Below are 19,590 nucleotides of genomic sequence, written 5' to 3'. Positions count from 1 at the left end.
TTTTTTTGGTGAAACTAGACTTTGTCTTAGCAGTTTTCTTTGGGGTTTTCTTTGGTGTTTTCTTTGATGCTCTCTTTGGTGTTGTCTTCTGCACAATACCTTCATCATTACCTTGACTCTGGATAGGATTATCAAGTTCATCAGCTGGGTTTATCTCATTCAAAAACTCAGCATTTTCAATGATCACATCATTGATGTTACCAGGGATGGTGGAGGCTCCATTTCAGTCTCAACATGTCTACTCACTTTCTAAGAATAGATAGTTTGGGACTAAACTCAATCTTTGGTGGTTTCCAACCCTTGGGCTTCTACTAAACTCCATTTCAGGCATTAGGTTTTGAGTCCCCTACATGGATGCAAATACTGTCCTTACCCTTATTTCTACTAAACATCCCCAACAATGCTTTATCATCAAGTAGTTGAACATGTCCCTTTTTGTATACATAACTAAAACTGGGATGTTCGGGCATCAAATGTTCCTCCCTCTCAGCTTTATCCTAATAATCAATGATCATGTCTAGCAAGTTAACTAGGTCGACATCATCAACATAAACTTTCGTCTCTTTACCTTGTATACAAATTTCAACACCATACTATCATCCATTTAGAATCTATTAATAAAAAAAATTCCAACATCAATCATCCATTGCACAACACATTCAAAATTCAAAAAAGCCCTAATTTTTAAGGTTTAGTACTTACAAAAACGACTCAGAACACTTTTAAACCACATAATTTAAAAACAAAACCCTAATGATCGCAACATTTAAGGCGATGAAATCAAAAAAATTACAACATTATACTCAACATTTAGGGCAAGAACTCAAACAACCCAACGTCTTGCATGTGCAGAAAGAAAGGAGGAAAGATTAGGGAACTTACCGAAGTGAAGTAAAGCAGCAATGAGGAAGAAGAAGCTTCAGCAATGGCGTACTCAACCCAGGAAGATGATGATGAAGACAGAGTAAGCAAGTATGTGTTAGGAGGGAAAAGGAAGAGGAAAAGAAAATGAATCAGAAAATAACCATGGTTGGTTTTTTTATAAATTTAACGGCCACTTAACGGAAAAAACTTAGAAAATGTCACGTTTGTAATTAGCAAAATAGTTTGGGGGTACCATTGGAATTACGAAAAATACAGGGGTACCAAAGATAAAGTGCAATAACACAAGGGTACCATTGACAATATACCTAAAAAATATGATTTGGATTTGGACTGAAAAAATCAAAATCAAACTTAATTTGGTTTGATTTGGATTATGTATCTAATCCAAATCAAAAACCGAACTTTCACCCCTAAATATTAGTGTGTACTAAGTCCATACTAAACTTTTTCCGTTAGCTGTGCCTGCTTTGCTATATGGTTTTCGTGGACATCCAATTTTAAGGTAATTAGTAATTACTAATTAGTGGTGTTGAAAATAAACTCGATAACTTGAAATATTTTCGATCTTATAATCATACTCGATTTATCCGATATTAAAATGAATTTAAAATTTTGTAAAAATCAATGTCAACTTAAAACCCAAAACAACTAACCTAATGAAGACTCGATAACCTAAATAAACACGCAATCAACGTCGCAAATTATAATCAATATTTTTAAAAGTCACAGACCATTGATTATATTTAAAATTACAATTTTTTAAATAAAACAATTTTCTTGATTTATGCAATGACGGTGGAATTGTACTATGTGATCGGGCTGGTGGCGACTGTGGTGGGTGGCCGGCAGTTTGCGGGGTGGGTGGTCGACAGTGTGCAACAGACAACTATACAAGGTGGATGGTTTGTGTCGCACCCCCAAAAACTAGGTCCAATTTTAAAATATATTTTACAGGAAAACATAAATTAAATCTTAATCATGAGAGTGTTACTGTCACATCTATTTTTAAGAAATAAATATAAGGCTAGACAACCGTAAAATAACTTAGTAAATTAAACAACTAAACAAGTCTTACAACTTAGAAAAGTTTTAAACCCACATTAAAATCTTTATAGATGTTAAACAACCAAAAGCGAAATTTTCAAACTAAGACATGATTACTAATAAAAACTAATTTTCTAGGTGAACTTCACTCCACGATCCCCATACGATCATTAACCTACCAAATAAGAATACAATAAGAACAAAGGAAAAACTCCTAAAATTAAGAAATTTAGTAATTCCAACTTCCTCCCATAAAATAATTAAATTTGAAAATAATTTAAGAAAATAATATATACTTGAGTTGAAAATCAATTTAACACATATGGTAATACCGCATAACCCAATTATTGATTGATATTTAATAATGATAATCATATTTTCTAATTATTTACTTGAGGGAACATGAATCACATCGAGACTTTATCCTTGTACCTACTTCAACAAGCGGTGGTCACCTCAAATAATCAAAGTCAACAAAGTAATCTCAAGTAATATTAGTTTGCCACCCCTACTATTTGAACCACGACAAATAGAAGGAAATCCAACACCCTTATAATTGAATCACAACAAGTTGAAGAGTTTTATTTGTCTCACGTTTTATTTTTAAGTGATTTAATATATTTTGATAATTAGCCATGAGCAGACATATAATCAAGCATACGTTGCACAATTTAACCTATGACCATAAAATTTTACAACAATTACATATCTCAAGAATATCTAAGTATAGCCTTATTTGTCAAATCACCATTTTTAGATCAATTGGTGAAAACATGAATTTATATATCTCAAATTTAACTGCATTATATTTCGTCAACAAAATAATAATATTAAAAATTAAACCCACAGTAACAAAAATAGTATTCAATAATAAGAAAAATCAAACTTTATTGTTATAAAAAACTTTGGTCAATATCACTGAACTTCCATTTGGTATTCTGTCATCGAAGGAGAATTTTGAAGGGTAACTTGCAATCTTTAGAATCATTTGTAGATGATCGTACCCAAAATTGATCTTGGTAAGTACATTTCAATTTCAATGGGGATCGTGCTAGAACAGCTGCAAAAATTATAGATTGTTTTTGTGATAACATCAAATTTAAGAGCAAAAATTGTAGATTGTTTTTGTGAGGGATGGGTTTTGTTTGGTGATGCATGAGGGAAAGAGGAGGGAGTTTTGTATGATTGGTGGTGTATGGGGAGGGGGAGGGGGAAGGGGAGGAGTAGGAGCTGCACACGGTGGGGGAGGGCTTGCACCTCGGTACAGTAAAGGGGTGGAGCAATGGTGTTTGAGATGGTGGGGGTGGGGGTTTAGGATGGTTGATGAAGGTTTTGTTTTTTAATTTTTTTAAAATTCATACTTTTAATAAAAACTAAAAACAAGAAAAAACTTTAAAAAACCCAAAGTTAACGTAATATTACATTTTAACACCACTTACATTATCCTGAAAACACCACTTACATTATTCTGAAACCGGTTGCTACTATATAGAATTTTTCCCTAGAATATTAATGTGCACTACTAGTGACATTTACCTATTAATCCAATATCTGAAGTGAAATTAGTGTTCGTAATTATAGAAATGGCTAGAAGATTGAAAAACACTATGAAAGAAATAGGCATATATAAACAAAAAAAATAACAGTTTATTCTATTTGTACAAATATAAAATGATAGTTGAAAAGAAGTGAAAAAAATTATAAAAGAAAAATGTGAAAAGTAGTTGTTAAAGCAAGTGCTAATAATCTTAATAACAACGTTAACTTTAAACATTTAATCGAACATGCTTTGTCTTGTACTTTAGAGAGGGTCGATAAAGATGTGTTGAATATGGGTGGTTTAAGGTTTGGAACAGTTGATGAGAGTTGCTTGATCAAAGCAATAAATAAAGAAGCAGAACAGTGAGTGGCTCGACCAACCGCTCGATCGAGTGAAGTGTTGCTCGACCGGTCGAGCGGTGTTGACTCGGTCGAGCAATGTGAGCAGAACAAGTCAGTAGCTTCTCTGGAAGCTCGCTCGACCAAGCGAGGTAGTGGCTCGGGTCGAGCGGAAGTTCAGCAGACTACTTTGGATTCTGTTTTTGGTCAGAATATGAAGTGACTATGCAATTATGTGGTGCATTACTCTATTGTTTATTGTAATGTTTATTGTCATGGTTAATTAGGATGTTAATGTGAGTTTATGGTGATTTATGAGGGAATACTAAGGGTGATGAATACTTTGCTTATAAATAGGATTCATCACTCATAGTAGTATACACCACAAACACACATATTGTTGAGAGGGCTATTGCATTGTTAGAAACTTGAGAGTGTTCTTACTTTGCTTTAGTATTTGTGATCTTGAGAGATTGTTCTCAAGATAAGGAAGGTTTATTATATTTGTAATTGTTGAATTCATTATAATAAACTATATTTGAGGGGGAAGTATTCAAGATACCTCATAAACACTTGTGTTCATTTTGCATTATAATTTTCATTTGTTTTTCTTTGTAAAACCTCTTTGAGGCTTGCGCTTTCAGTAGTTATTAGAGAAAGTGGAGGTTTGGGGAGAAAAGTCACGTAAAGCTAATTGGGTTTAATTAATTTTTTTTAAGTTAAATGAAATGAGATTTTTATAATTAAATTTTTCTTTTTTATTTTTAATTAATTAATCAAATAACTTTTTTCTTAAATGAAAAAACATAATATTACAGTTTTGTTTGTGAGTTACACAGTAAAACAAAGAAAAGAGTATATCTGAATTGGGTTTTGCTGTACAGTTTAACGAAGATTAAGTATAAATGAAATCCATTATCAATAAAGAAAATGGCATAATGCAGCAAGTTATGTCCTCAATAACAAGTAGATTGTGGGTTCAATGTTGCAGTTAGCTATTTAATTTTTTTACATGCAGTTAACGTGTCATTAAGTTCACGACTCAATCGTAGTTCCCGACTTAATCGTTACTGGCCATTCAACATACGTGTATTTATAGTGCTAGATTTTATTGAGCTACTCTTGTGAAAAACTTTTTTTCTTAGAAGTCCTTAAAATAAAAATTTCATATGTTAATAATCGTTTTTATTGGACTATTCAACCTATATATGACAAACATCTTACGGTGAAACTGTCTCATATAAGGATTTGTACATTTTAATTTCTCTATACCTCATTCTTTGGGAAAACGTTAAGCTGAAAACTAACTCACTTTGCCACCTTGTATCTAGTGAAAACTGAGAATGCTCAATCGCAAACTTGTGCGAAAATTTGAATAAAATAAGATTTTTTAACAACTTAATTCCAAAAATAAGCTTCGTAAAAACTTAATTCCTAAAGTAAGCATCCGTACATCCAAATCTAGCTTTGGAGTAAGTCGTTGTTACTAACAGCGACTTAAAAAAAATAAATAAATAATTTTTTTTTAAGTCGCTGTTAGTAACAGGGACTTAATGCGTTTTAAGTTTTCAGTTCTCAGTTACTTCATCATTCCAACCTACGAAATTAAGGAGTTGATCAGTTAACCTTAAAGTCATTGTTACTAACAGCGACTTAAGGAGTTGACTGGTCAACTCCCTAACAGCGACTTATGACTTTTAATTTTTTTTTTGTCTTTCACTGTTAGTAACAGCGACTTACTCCAAGACTAGGTTTGGATATACGGACGCTTATTTTGGAAATTAAATTTTCACAAAGCTTATTTTTGGAATTAAGTTGTTAAATAATCTTATTTTATTTAAATTTTCAACTTGTGCTCTAGTATTCTTAGGTCCCTATTACTTAGAATAGTAATAGCAAACTTTGCATCCCTCTTATCAAAATGCTGTAGGGCACATTTAGAAAGGCTCTAACCGAAAATAAAATAAAAAAGGAAGACAAAGAAGCTCCTAGCCACAGAAAACTTTTGAATTTGATCATTCAAACCTACTCATAGTGACAATTTTACTATACAATATGTCACAATCGGGTAACAATTTAACTATACAATATGTCACAATCGGATGCGAATATTCAGAATGAAAGAAGTATTAAACTGCAAAAAAATAAATCTACAAATCTCAAAAAAGAATCAGAAAGCCTTTAGCTTCCACAGTTGATATAAATTCTAATTTTCAGATCAAATCAAGAATTCTATTCTATAACAATAAATACAAAATGTGGTGTAACCATCAAAATGTCGAACATCATACAAACTTTGACTGAGACATCAGTTTAAGAAGGATTAAGATTCTGCAAGAATCCTTGGCCTAACAAAACCAGCAATCGATCTTCATTTAAGCTTGCAAGTGCAATTACAATTTCAAGCAGGCATACATCTTCGAATACTGTCCACAATATTCTTCCTGCATACCCAGAATTCACAGGAATATTCAATCAGATGGCATTCAACAAGTGTCGGGCCATTCAAACACAGGTTCATCCATTGATACACTTGGAAAATCATTCCACATTTAAAATTATACACATTTAAGAACCATAGGATATAAGGATACGACCAAAGTAGATGATACAACGTAACATTCCCAACTGCCACTCTAAAGTCGGTCTCCAAACTTACCTAAAACTATTTAGCTTAATCTTTTCTTTAAGTATATCAATATTTTACTTGGGAGTACACAAAGGTAATGCAAAAAAAAAAAAAAAGAAAAAAAAAACAAAGAATATGGTTAAAAGATGTATAAATAAGATGAAAAAGAAAAATTGAGTTTGAACATACGAATGAGAGAGATTCAATTATATAATTGTTGCAAACTTATAAAGACAAACATTTGATAAATATAGCAAAATTATTAAAATGAAAGGTGTAGACATACACTCCATTATTTTACGTCTACAAAAGATGGAGTAACGTAGTTATACATTTACAAAAGTTATTCTAAAATATATAAAATAGAGGATAGCTTATTCACAAAATGAACATTTACATATCATTCCAAAATTAGGACAAAATGAAAATATGCAGCAATCTATGCTAAACAAATCATTTGCTACCCTTCTTTCCAGATATCATGAAAATATTTTCACCGAACTAAATAATCATAAATTGTGATACAGGGCTGAGTACACCTCATGCAAGAGTTAACAGAGCAAACCAGACAACTTATAACTCTACTCCTTTTCCTATAATAGAAGTAAGATACAACAAAAAGAAGCCATCATGAGTGACGTTCTTGAACAGCAAGCTGCTGCAAATGCTAACATTCCATTACCTAATGCCATTAAGTGCCTGCCACCTGTGAGATTTAAGAGGGTCGAATGTACACAATCTTACCCTTGTTAATGATAAAAATAACAAAGAGGTTGTTTCCGATTGACCTTAGTAGCAAACGTCATGTGGAACTTCACATAAATAAAAAGTGTACATAACAGTAGACCATATAAAAAAAAGCTTCAACAGATTGTCAAGTGAAAAACCTAATTTCCAAATAGGGAACAATCCTAAGGAAATAAAGGAGTGCTGATTTCTGGACAGCACAATGACAATAATAAGAGTCCTGGAAAGCTTTCACGCAATTTCAAGTGATAAGTACCACATTCTCCAAGGCAAAGTCTTGGGTTCAATTCTCACTTGACCCTCTCCTTTCCTCAACCTACCCTGTAATAAGAAAAATTCAAGATATCCTCGGTGATAAACACAAGCATTTGTTTTAGTCAAATCGAAGTAACCAACTTTTTTGAAAAGTAACCTTCACTTTACAGTTAACACGCAAAATTTTTCTCTCTTGCCAACCTAATACTCACATTATTCCCTTTTGTTAGTCTCAATGTAGATGGATGATTAATAGTTGTGAAGTTGCTATGATGCTCCACCCTCAACTTGTCCAAGTCCAAGTCCAAGTTCATATCCAACAAGTCCAAAATCAAGGATCCATTAACCCATTTCAAAGTCAATCAATATGGGCTAGCTTTATAAGATATGGTTCTTAGTTAATTAATTTGATGTTGTTTTAAAAGACTTAACAGCTACTTCCTTATGTAAAGTCTTTACATTCCAAACTCAAGGATCCTTCATACGCATTATCCTTTATGAATGCTTGTGGTGTTGACGTATCAAGCTTCGTAATTACATCCTGCTCCATTTCCCTCGAAGTCGTTTCATACGCCCTCCCTATTCCTATACTCAAATACTCAAAACAAAAAGTAAACCCTTTTCATGTCCTTAGTAAACCATTTCACCGCCAAAAGTATCCCCTTTTAATCCCCTTGTGGTGTGGAACCTTTGGGTATTAAGCTTGCATACAACTGAAGTTATATTTATTAATATTGAGTTATTGTGACTGTTAATTATATGATTTCTTAATGCAAATTCTATCAGAAAGCAAATTCGTTATCTCTTTAAACCTTTTGCTTTCAAATCTCCATGGTGGCTACATTTTTGGAATGAGCTAAAGGATCCACATGTGACAGCGCACTGGCAAAATGGGAGTGAGCCAATTTCAATCAACTACCATTCCACACCCAGTTGTGACAATGACGACCTTATGTTAGCATTTACAGCAACAATGTCCACAATAAAAAGCCATACCGAGGATACATCCTGATTAGCAGAGAAAATAATAGAGACAAGCAATTACCATAGCACAGAGGCAGCATCACATGTCTTTTCATGCAATGAAGGTTAAGGTGAGTTCATAAATTGTTATGTAGCCAAGGGAGAAACACATAATGGATAATCTTATGCGCCGAAAAAAGAGAGGCTTATTTTAAAGCAAATTTCGGATGAGATTAATGGCTAGTAAACACAGGATCTAAAGTTTTTTAGCCTACAGAATAGAAGTCTAGTACAAAGAGAGAGAGGAAAAGGTTGTAAAGAGAGGTTAGCTCTGAAAGAATGTAACAGAAGTAGTTGGCAGTAAGTGACCAACGCAAAATAGCAAGGAAATCCAGAATGACAATTTCGTAAATATAATGTCAAAAAGGGATACTTTTGGAACAAAAAAATTATTGGGTTTTTTTCCGTCAAAACTCAAAAGAGTGTTATTATAATAGTGAAGATTCCAAATGTGACATATATGAAACAGTTTGTATTGGAAAGTAGGGTATACAAAACGGAATGGAAGATGATAAAAGCAACAATTATCACTCTAAAATAGCATGCATTTTAATTATTTAGCAACGGAAAAAATGGACCAAACTAAGAATGCAGCAAATATCAATGAAAACAAACAAAAAGGTTAACTGATAATCTTTAGTACACTTGCCTTCATGCCTTTGTTCGTACCATGCTCAGGTGAGTCAAATATGTTCTCTCAGCAAAATCATGCAAGGATCTTTGTGCACGAGCTCCTTCATGCTCAGTTTTCTCATGTTCTTCTTTCGATAACCTTCTACACTCATCAACATTCTGCCAGACAGTTGGATAAATTATGTGAGACAACTAGCTGATGAAGTGACACTATGATGGAGAAGCCCACAAAAGTAGATTACAATAGGCTACCACATCATGGAGAACATACAACCAAGTTTCCTCAAAGAAAGACAGAAATACACAAGATCAATATAAATTATCTCCAATTTCAAAATTATGGTGAAAGTAAATGGAGTCTCTCCAAAAGTAACTTAAATGTTCAATGTTAATTGTGCAAACAAAATCCATCAAACACAATCAGAAATTACAGAAACATTCTACCTCAAATGAGGGGTGAAATTATAAAATCTTCAGGGTGAGTATCTGACCTGCAAAAACTCCATCATTTGCTCTTCAATAGTACCACGCATCGCTAGGGTCTCAACATGAATAGGTCGTACTGCACCCATACGATGAGCACGACTAATCACTTGTTCCTCCATACTGCAACAGTAAACTTATGAATTATGATAAACAAGTTGTACGCAACTTATCAAAATCAACTAGGATTAATAATCTTCTTGCTTCATTTCAACAACTTATAGGTTTAACAGCTTCATTCCAACATAACATAAAAACCGCCTAAACACCACAGAAAAATTCATAGAAGCATTTATATTGCTTGTCAGTATATTCAAGTCTCACTAACTTAAGAAAGTACACCAGTGTACCACTCTTCGTTAATGAAATTGTCCAATTTCCATTTGCTCCCTCATATTCCATACTCATTGTCAATCTGTATCTTTCATTCTCAACCCGTCAATACACAGCTCAATAAACTACATAAAAGAGATTCTTCTTTGTTTTATGGCAAAACTAAACAAGGAATATTAATTCAAGCAAAAGGGGAAAATTCATGTTGGCATCCACAAATCCCCTCTTTAACTTTGTTTGATAGAAGCCGGCAAACTCAATTAACATTTTAAACAGCCCACAACATCAATATATTATTATATCCCTAACAAACCCCCCCCCCCCCCACAATATATTATTTTAAACAGCCCACAACTCGGCCTTAGTTGATTCCAAAGAGATCAAAAGCATAACGGCAATATCACCAGATTATCTTATTATAATATGAAATTAAACTCTCTGCTTATTAACTGACAAAATGTTTATAAATAAGCGAATATTTACCTTCGGTCCCAGATTGGCTCCATTAAAAACACATGGGTTACAAAGCTCAAATCTAGACCTAGTGCAGCACTTCCATCCATCACAAGCACCATACAGCTAGGATCATCTTGAAAGGTTGTGAGAGCCTTCTTCTGAAAAAGTAAACATCAAAAACATTACAAGGAGAGTACTTAAACTCACTACAATATAATAAAGCTAATAATAAAAACTTCCCAACTTAATAAAATATGCAATTTTAGCAACCAAAAAAATTTTAAGTTCAAGTAATTTCTCATACAAACAAAACACTAATAGGTTTTTGATCCATAGAGCATAAAACTGTGGTTTATGTGGTACTAGTCACAAAATGGCTTAGTTCGTCAATGTGGATGCTTTCACAGCTGTCTTGGTCTAAATTTTGGTTGCAATAAACTTAAACCTTCACAATACAGTCACGACACGCAAGTATAGCGCATGTTTTGGCAAAATCTTACGCAAAGGTTCATGTGCAGTAGTAGTACCTTATTGTTGCCATTCATTGGACTAAACATTCCAACATATCTGATATCAGCAATAGCCAGCTGTCATAGAAAACGAAGCAATCATCTTTTCTCAACAAATTTTTTAGTACAAAAGCTACAAAGTACAAAAGATACATCTCACAGCTTATACCTGTTGCTCAATTACATGTATGTGTTCAAGAAACTGGGAAAATATCAGAACTTTTTCACAAGGAGCCTTGGAAGAATCAATACTTGGTTTCCTTGATGGTTCTTGAGGGAAAAAGACATCAAAAGATTTTTCTACATGATTTCCCTCAATCCTTGAACAAACAATTTTTCTACTAGCATCCTGAATTTCCTTCAGCCTCTGAACAAGATATGCAACTTTACTGCTAGAGGTTGATTGCCAATCTGAATTCCAGCTATCCTGTACGAAAAGGTGCGAGGAAACTTCAGATATAATCCAGTTAGAAAACCATCAAAACAATGAAGTTGAAATTCTGAAACTGACCTGCTTATAAGATGGTTGCAACTCAATTAGATCTTTTGGGACAGGCCACTTTGGATTTGGATTTTCTACTCGTGTTCGTATTTCAGGATTCTGCATCTCATATGAATAACCACATCCAGGAAACGCACATCGTTCACTATCCAAAGCAACACAATCAAGGCACAGAAGATGTCTGCATGGTGTAACAATAGGTAGGCGGCACCATTCCTTGCATCTACAACAGGGGAAAATGTGATAAACCATTTTGTATGTTCAGAACTTTAAATTCATAAAGATTGCAAAATCTTACCTCTGACAATCACCACCAAATGAAAGGCAGTATCTAATTAAAGCATATTCCTCTGAAAGATAAGCCAACCCATTTTGAACTAATATATCCATTGTTTCTTGGATTTCTTGACCAACATCAGATACTTTAATATGACCACCAACACAGCAGGAAAGCCTGACGTTTCTTATGGTACTAGTCCTAAATTTCCACTGCTTTGGGTTCAGTAAACTTTCCACGTGAGAAGGATCATTCCAATCAGCCATCAAAATATTACGCCGCACAGTAACTACAAGTTCATTGTAAGTTTTTGAATGTTCCTCAGTGAAATCAATAAATGTAGTTTTCTTAATACAAGGAGGAATGCATTGTATGTCAGCTTTTCGAGCACTAATCATGCACCTCTTAAGTACTTGCAGCAAACGCACTTTACCCTCCTCCATATGTGCCTCAAAAGGCTTAAGGATCCCAGCTTCCCAGTTCTTGCTATTCTCTCCATAAACATCATCATGAAGAAATTTCAAAATAGGTTGAAGATGAGATAACTGACTACTGGGAGTATTTGGAGTTGGGGTTCCCGTCAATATCCAACGATTTGAAGCACTCAATGAAACTGCCATTTGCATTTTATTACTCAAGTTTACACTTGACCCCAAGGTATGTCCCTCATCTAACATGACCCTCATCCAATGAATTTGCATCAAGAAACTTCTTTTATGAGGATTCCACTCAGCACTAAGCCGACTAAAGGTAGTTATAACAACATCATAATCCCAAGCAAGGTTGTGCACAGCAGGCTTTTTATGATCTGTCCAGATATAAACCCGCAATTGCCCTGGTTTTACATGCTTCTGGATCTGTGCTATCCAGTGATCAACCAAATTTGATGGAACCACAACTAGAGTTGCCCGTGATAAATACATCCTAAATGTGTCTAATGGCTCACAAAGAGCAATTCGGAGAGCAGGTAAATCAAAGACCAAATTGTCTAGGATTTTTGGGTAAAACCATCGGCATACACCCTGCTTCACCTTCTTCACAAAGCCAAATGCCTCAAATATTTTATTGAAACCAATTGCTTCTTTTGTCGACACTTGACCTGGACGAACAAGTCCGACTTTTTCCATTTCCAAAAGTCTCTGATATGGAAGTCTAGCAAGCCAAGTTAAAGCCTTCTTGGTCTGACAGTTAAGTAATGCATAATGCTCCTTAAGGACACTAGTAAAGAATGTCACATTTTGAGGAAGTTCTCCAGGACTTTCTTTGCTGCAAAATCCAGGAAAATAAACAACAGGTTCACGATAATCCCATGACTCTTCTGGAGTATTACAGCTTTGGAAAAGAGGGTCAGAGTTCAGACTACAAAACCAAGCCGTAGTAGACTTCGCTAAATGGTCATCAGTAAGTCTCCGCCACTTGTGGCAAGAATCACATTGGATCCAATTTTCATTATATACCACATACTCATTCCCCAAATCAAGCTTCTTCTTTTTTCTCCCAATTTGCTTGTTTAAAGCAACACTACACTCGTTATTTTCCAGAGACTTACGTTTTCCTGCATACTTACCCTTATTATCTTCAAGGTATCTAGAAGTACTTTCATATTCATATATAGGTAAAAGATTTCTCTTGACGCGGTTCGAGCTCCTAGAGCAGCGAAATAAACATGATGTGATTGTGGGGGTGGAGGGAGAATGTTCAGATGATGATGGACCGGCACTTTCCAGGCAAGAAGACAAGGAAAGTGCACTCTGCTCCCCAGAAGTAGATAATTTTTCCCTCTTTGGCGTGAAATGATCTTTAGGGATCACGTCATCAGGAGAAAAATGGCTTCTTCTATCACTCTGACTTAAACATCTTATTCCTGGTGATCGAAAAGCCGGACCAAAGTATCTACTACCACTACATTCATAGTAGCCATATTTCTGATCCCCATTATGTAAGCACCAAATTATTTTAGCACCTTCTGGTGGTTCAGGCAGTGTTCCTTGGGTCTTCAGAATAAGTGAAAGAGCTGTAACAGTTTTACCAAGTCCTGGCTCATCGCAGAACATTCCACCACGAAAATCATTGATCATTGGAGCTGATCCAGTAACCAATTCACCAGATACAATATTGATGTAGAAAACTGACCCATCTTCAGTTAAGAAGTCCAGATAAAGGGGGTGGCGTAAAGGAGCAGCCTTCTGCTCACGCTTCACCATCCACTCTACAGCAGCTTGTTGATGAGGAAAGAGCCTGAGCTTTATACATGGCATAACTGATACAGATAAGAGTCTTAGATGACGACATGTAGCAGAAGCTCTCACAAGATCGATTGGACGCAGAGTCGATAAAATTCTGATCACAATTTCATCTGGTAAATCCCAAATGCCAGTTCCAGGTGTCATATCCTTGGGTGTAATACTTGAAGAAACATTTTTCACATCTTCACCCAAGCAAGGTAAGCTCTTAAAAATCTCATGTAGTTCAAATCCCTTTTCATTAGATGAATCGGGAATAACAGAATGCAGTTTACATCCAAGAGCATGACAATCAGCTACATCCCATAAACTCTTATTGCTAGTAACTCCATCTTTATAATAGCCATCCATCATAATTAAATTTCGCTCCGACCAGTCACAACTGCAGGACGTACTTTATTAATCTCAAAATTTATGTGTCAAACAATGTAAAAAATAGACTTCACTACTATATAAACTTCACTACTAATTGCATCATCTAATAAGACCATAAATTCGCACTGGTGTTACTGAAAAGACTTGACCATGTCAAGACCAATATTAGTAAACCCTCAAAGAACTCCATATAATGTGCACGTAATACGATCCTCAACTAGCAAGGTATGTATGAACTTGAAGCTCAAAAGAACTCGCAATCAAGAAATTAACAACATTCTTCAAACATCAGTAAGGAATTCTGGAGCTTAACACAGACAGTTATTACGAGTTAACTCAGACGAAAGATCACAACGTCATATAACTAATAAGATAACTATCTAGTTCCCTTACGATTTTCAGAGTTTAAAAATTTAACAAATAACACGATATACAGAGGACAAACCAATAGGTGCAATTGTGATTTCTCTTTGCTTTTCAACACATCACAATCTGATTTTTTATTGTTATTTTAAATGAAAATTTTATGATTAAACTAGTTGGAGTATACAACTGTCCCGTAAGGTGGCAATAACAGCTCCATCAAATCACAATTTGGGATTTTGCACAGCAATGTATCACGAAAAACAGCAACAGTTTTTATTGTATTGTATATTATTATTCAACAAATTGCAAATAAGTACGAGTATTACTATAGAGAAACAAAGGCTTTAAAACAACCTCAAATGGCGGAACAGAGAAGCAGCAGTGGTAGAAGACCTAGGAAACTGCCAACCAGACCACAATGCAACAGGAAGATACGCATCCACCAATACCGCAACCCGAAATTTGTTATCACTAATTGAAGTTCCAACAACAGTTGCAACAATTTTCAAACATTTCTGATTAACCAACCTCTTTAATTGATGAATAACACTCACTGTTCCATTTCCATGAAAAATATTCTTTACTGTCTTAACACTCTTCCCATTCTTAACCACCTTCTTCTTCTTCTTCTTCATTACCGGTGACTCCTTCGAATTTGAGTTAGCATCACCATTGCTGTAGCCGGGGTCGGAGATAGATTTGAGAAAGAGGCCGGAATGGGTTTTGAAACCAACGTGGGATCCATCAGTGCAGATGTGGAGAATAGTGCCGAATTCTAGGGTTTTAGCATAAGAATGAATAGAGGAAACAACTGTTGTGAGGTAACCGCATAATTTGTAATCAGGAAGTGGAACTAAGGATGCGAATTTCTCTTCTTCCTTCCTCATTTCCTAGTAATTGAACTTATACATGAATTTCTCAATAGAAATTAGGGATTATGAAGAGGAGGAAAATTAAAAAAGTGAACTTACAATTGAATTTGAAAGCTTCAATTTGTGTTTGCCTAAAATTGCTTAATATGAAAGTTCGAAACTTCGAATAAAATACTGACTTTAGGTGTTTCTTGAACCAATCTTCCTAATTCAATAGAAGCATTACAATCACAAATCACAATGAATAACAAATAACCCGATGGAGTATGAAAACAAATTGATAACATTAGCCACAAAAGACAAACAAGAAATCTAAGAATGAATATTCATGGTTAAAAATCGAAAGAAGAATGCGTCGAATACACGATCGATCGCTATTAGGGTTTCGTGCAAGAAAGTTCACCGATTATGAAGAATGTTAAATTTGACGAGGATGAGAAGTTTGAGCGAGAGTGAGAACCAGAGGTATTGGTTACAACTTAAAACAGAGGAGAGAGAGAAAGTTGTTTTTAGGATTTGAGAAGAAGTGAGGAGGCGAAAGTAAGAGACAATTCAAGACCGCGATTTATAGTTAAACTCCCTCGTTCTCAAGTCAGTGGAGAGCAAAAACGTTAAAGAAATGTTAAAAAAGAATGACGGTATTTGACAAATGGCTGATAGATGGTAGCGGATAGCTGATTATAATGGCTGATTTGATCAATTGATTTTATTAACTGGTTTGACCAGCTGATTTTGAACTCGTTGCTATAAGCATCTTGTTTAAAAATAACTTATTCGTATTAATAAGTTGTTTTAATTAATTTATCAAACACTAGCATTAGCTGATTTGACCCCTAACCCTCTGTTTATATCAAAATAAGCTAAAATTGTTCAATAAGATAATTTGCAAAACACGCCCAAAGTTAGTGAAAAGATATGAAATCACGGTTAATAAAAAGTATTTTTATAAAGTTAATGGAAAACAGGTTGGGACTATAATAAATATAAAAATGTTAAGTGGAAGATATGTAGGAACTATAAGCATTATAAAAATATTAAAATGAGGCTGAATATGTGTCCAAAATTTGTAATATAAATAGAAAGATTCTTTATGTAAATAACAAATGGAACATCGAAAATGGCAAATGGATACTTCTTTAAAGAACGGAGGGAGTAGAAGAATATAATAGACCGATAACGTTTGGTTTTCGTTAGATTATTTTTTTTAATCTATCATTTTTAAACCCCAGTTCTCAGGAGGCCCAACTTATTGAAGGTTAATTAAAAAATAATTAATTTGTGTAGTTACACGCTTATTTGGTAGTTTGAGAATACTTTAAGTAGACATTTAGGATAAGTTAAGCAAGGGTTTACAGTATGTCAAGTATGTGTTATCAATTAATAATAATAATAATAATAATAATAATAATAATAATAATAAAAATAATAATAATAATAATAATAATAATAATAATAATATTATTATTATTATTATTATTATTATTAAAAAATAATAATACTATTAATTAATTAATTACTTATTTAATAAAATAATAAATAAATAAATAAATAATTATAAAAAAAAATTAATATCGTTATATTAATTAATAAACTAAGATTATAAAGAAGTTAATTAATTAATTAAATAATAATATATAATTAATTAATTAATTAATTAATTAAAAATAATACTAATAATCATAATAATAAATAAAAAATATAAATAAAATATTAAAAAAGGAGTAACTCTAATAATAATAGTATTATATTAATTAATTAAGTAATTAATTAATTAAAAATATTTATTTATTAGGAATAATTAAAAATATTAAATAATTGTATCAATATCACTATAAAATTCAATGTTTTCTTGATTTTCAATTTAAAAATAATTATTAAAAGTATTTTTATTCAAAACTTAATATATGACGTCAAATAAGTATTTACTTACACCTTAAAACTTAAAAAAAACAAATAAAATTAATAATCAGTAAGCCAAAGCATATTAATTCATAATTTGTAGGATCACACGATCCTACAATCCAATTCTACTGATTTTGATCCTAGCCCGTCAATGATCCTGAGGTAGAACCCTGATCTGCTTATAGTTTGTTTTAGCCAAAGTATCATAGGTTTTCTAATGTGTCTTTTATGTTCCAAATCATTGTAATTCATGGCCTATATATGGCAAGTTGATGAATGAAAAATAGTAACTTGTAGAAAAAATTGTCTAGAATAATTCAATATTTTACTAATTTTTCTACAATTATTTCAACTTTTGATTAAAAATAAATAATTTCAATTATTAAGGGGTGCTTATCAAGAATGCACCAAGTATTCTCTCATCTATACAACAAGTCATTTTGCATAATAAAAATAAAAAAAAATATAAAATTAAGTTACTAAAATATTGAAATGTTTTTTTTTTAAAAAAAAATCAATAAGTTTATCTTTTGATTTTAATTTTTAATTTCTAATATTTTTTCTTTTTTTTCTTTTTTTTTTTTAGCAATTAACCTATAAAAATAAGTCATCATTTATGCAATAATATTCTTGGGTAAGTAATCCTAAAATTAGAATTATTCATGGTTAATCAAAAGTTGGAATTATTATAAGAAAATTAAAAAAAATAAAAAATACATTACTGTGTAATTTTTCAAAAAAAGCTTTTTAAATTTGTTTTGTGTCAAGATCTTGACTTTTTTAATGCTTATTTGTTTTATTTCTTGTAGTATTTGGTAGTTCTTTTATCATGCTTCCATGAGTAGAGAAAAAACCATGTTCAAAGTTTTTGAATTGCTAATTAATTTTTAATCTCATTTAATTAATGATAATTTTAATTAGTGCTAAATCATTATTATCATTGTAGTAGTTTTAGCTATATCTATTGTTTATTTTTCTTTTTGCATGATTGGTGATTAGTTTGCTTACTAGGGCTGGGGATTAAATAGAGTGATTAGCATGACTTTGGTTAATTATTTGTAGATTTGATATTGATTGCTTTTTTTGGTGAACTTTTGGTTTATGAACTGCATCACTTCTAATTCTAAAAGGATCAAGTTAGGTGATGCATTGAAGATTAATCTTAGGAAGTCATGAATTTTACAAATGACCGCATAATCAAAGATTACCGATTTGTTTAAAAATAGGTTATAGGATAAGTCGGGTCAAACACAAGAAAAATGAGAATCTTTACATATGACAATTTACTATATGACAATTTACTAAACTATGGAGTACAAAAAAAAATAATTGCAAGTTGATTGACTAAACTAAGAATCAATGCACTTATACAGGAAAAGAGTATCAATACGCGACATTTAGAATCGTCGTAGAATTTTACATGTGTATATTGTCACAATTTTTAAAACATGAATTTCACATTAGAATGTAATAATGTCAGAATAGATTGTTAGCTATAGTATTCACATCTTGGAACAAAATTTGATGCAAATGCATCAAGCAACAAAACCTTCACAAACAACATGCAAAGACAAGACAGTGCAAGTGGTTCAACATCTACGCCAATTGCTCATGAAGAGCAAAGGACCAGCAATGATTCTTCCCGCACATCAAGCATGGACCTAAGAACATTCAAAGAGGCTGAGGGAAATCAACACACCACAGAAACTAGCATCTTGGGCATGAGAGAACCAACAGACAACAGAAATAGAGCAACAGAAGAATCTGACGACCAACAGACTTTGTTGACCCTCCTAAGCGCAGACCGGAGACACCTGGACCATGACGAAGACTGGAACGTCATCTCACCACACGGGCCAAGCTGTAGAGGGCCTAGGGTCTTGCTAACAATCCATCAGAAAGCCCATAAGACATGGTGAAGGAAGGCTGGTCAGACAGAATATGAAGATCAGAATTTGTCTAAGTATTGGCCTTCTGTTTGCATTCTGTTTTGTTAGTTAATCACACGTGTATTAAGCAAGTCATTTTGTAACGGCTAGTTTTAGATGTAAAACTCTATATATACGTAGGCTCTCATGTAATAACACAATTCACGTTTTCATTTGATCATTCAATAATAGTGAGGTATTTTCAGAAAATGATTTTTTCTGTTTTTCAGAAGTTTTTTTGCAAACTTCA

At 33.1% G+C, this 19,590-nt stretch overlaps 1 protein-coding gene across 4 annotated transcripts; it reads right to left on the bottom strand.

Annotated features, from left to right (window-relative positions):
- Positions 1-5,671: 5,671 nt before the first annotated feature.
- On the bottom strand, positions 5,672-16,092 carry LOC130803853 (F-box protein At3g54460). 4 transcript variants are annotated; one of them, XM_057668059.1, is made up of 10 exons: positions 15,610-16,060; positions 14,993-15,528; positions 11,676-14,279; positions 11,387-11,600; positions 11,045-11,302; positions 10,894-10,953; positions 10,394-10,524; positions 9,586-9,700; positions 9,107-9,253; positions 5,672-6,247 (listed from the first exon to the last, which is right to left on the bottom strand). In XM_057668059.1, the coding sequence occupies exons 2-9, from the start codon at positions 15,523-15,525 to the stop codon at positions 9,113-9,115; spliced, it is 4,056 nt and encodes a 1,351-aa protein (XP_057524042.1). In that variant the 5' UTR covers positions 15,526-15,528; positions 15,610-16,060; the 3' UTR covers positions 5,672-6,247; positions 9,107-9,112. The 4 variants fall into 4 exon arrangements, with proteins under 4 accessions (XP_057524042.1, XP_057524040.1, XP_057524043.1 ...); XM_057668057.1 differs by having other exon boundaries at positions 14,993-16,092; XM_057668060.1 differs by lacking the exon at positions 5,672-6,247 and adding an exon at positions 6,916-7,142 and having other exon boundaries at positions 9,111-9,253; positions 14,993-16,060.
- Between the last annotated feature and the right edge of the window lie 3,498 nt (positions 16,093-19,590).

Source organism: Amaranthus tricolor, chromosome 17 (genome assembly GCF_026212465.1).
Source record: "Amaranthus tricolor cultivar Red isolate AtriRed21 chromosome 17, ASM2621246v1, whole genome shotgun sequence".
Lineage (NCBI taxonomy): Eukaryota > Viridiplantae > Streptophyta > Magnoliopsida > Caryophyllales > Amaranthaceae > Amaranthus > Amaranthus tricolor.
This window is presented reverse-complemented; position numbering and strand designations above follow the sequence as displayed.

Bases quoted from the DNA above. Each gene is read 5' to 3' on its own strand.
- LOC130803853 (XM_057668057.1), bottom strand. From the start codon at position 15,525: ATGAGGAAGGAAGAAGAGAAATTCGCATCCTTAGTTCCACTTCCTGAT. The intron at 11,303-11,386 runs GTCAGTTTCAGA...CTTTTCGTACAG, and splicing joins TGCAACCATCTTATAAGCAG to GATAGCTGGAATTCAGATTG. The intron at 9,701-10,393 runs GTAAATATTCGC...TTACTGTTGCAG, and splicing joins GAGCCAATCTGGGACCGAAG to TATGGAGGAACAAGTGATTA.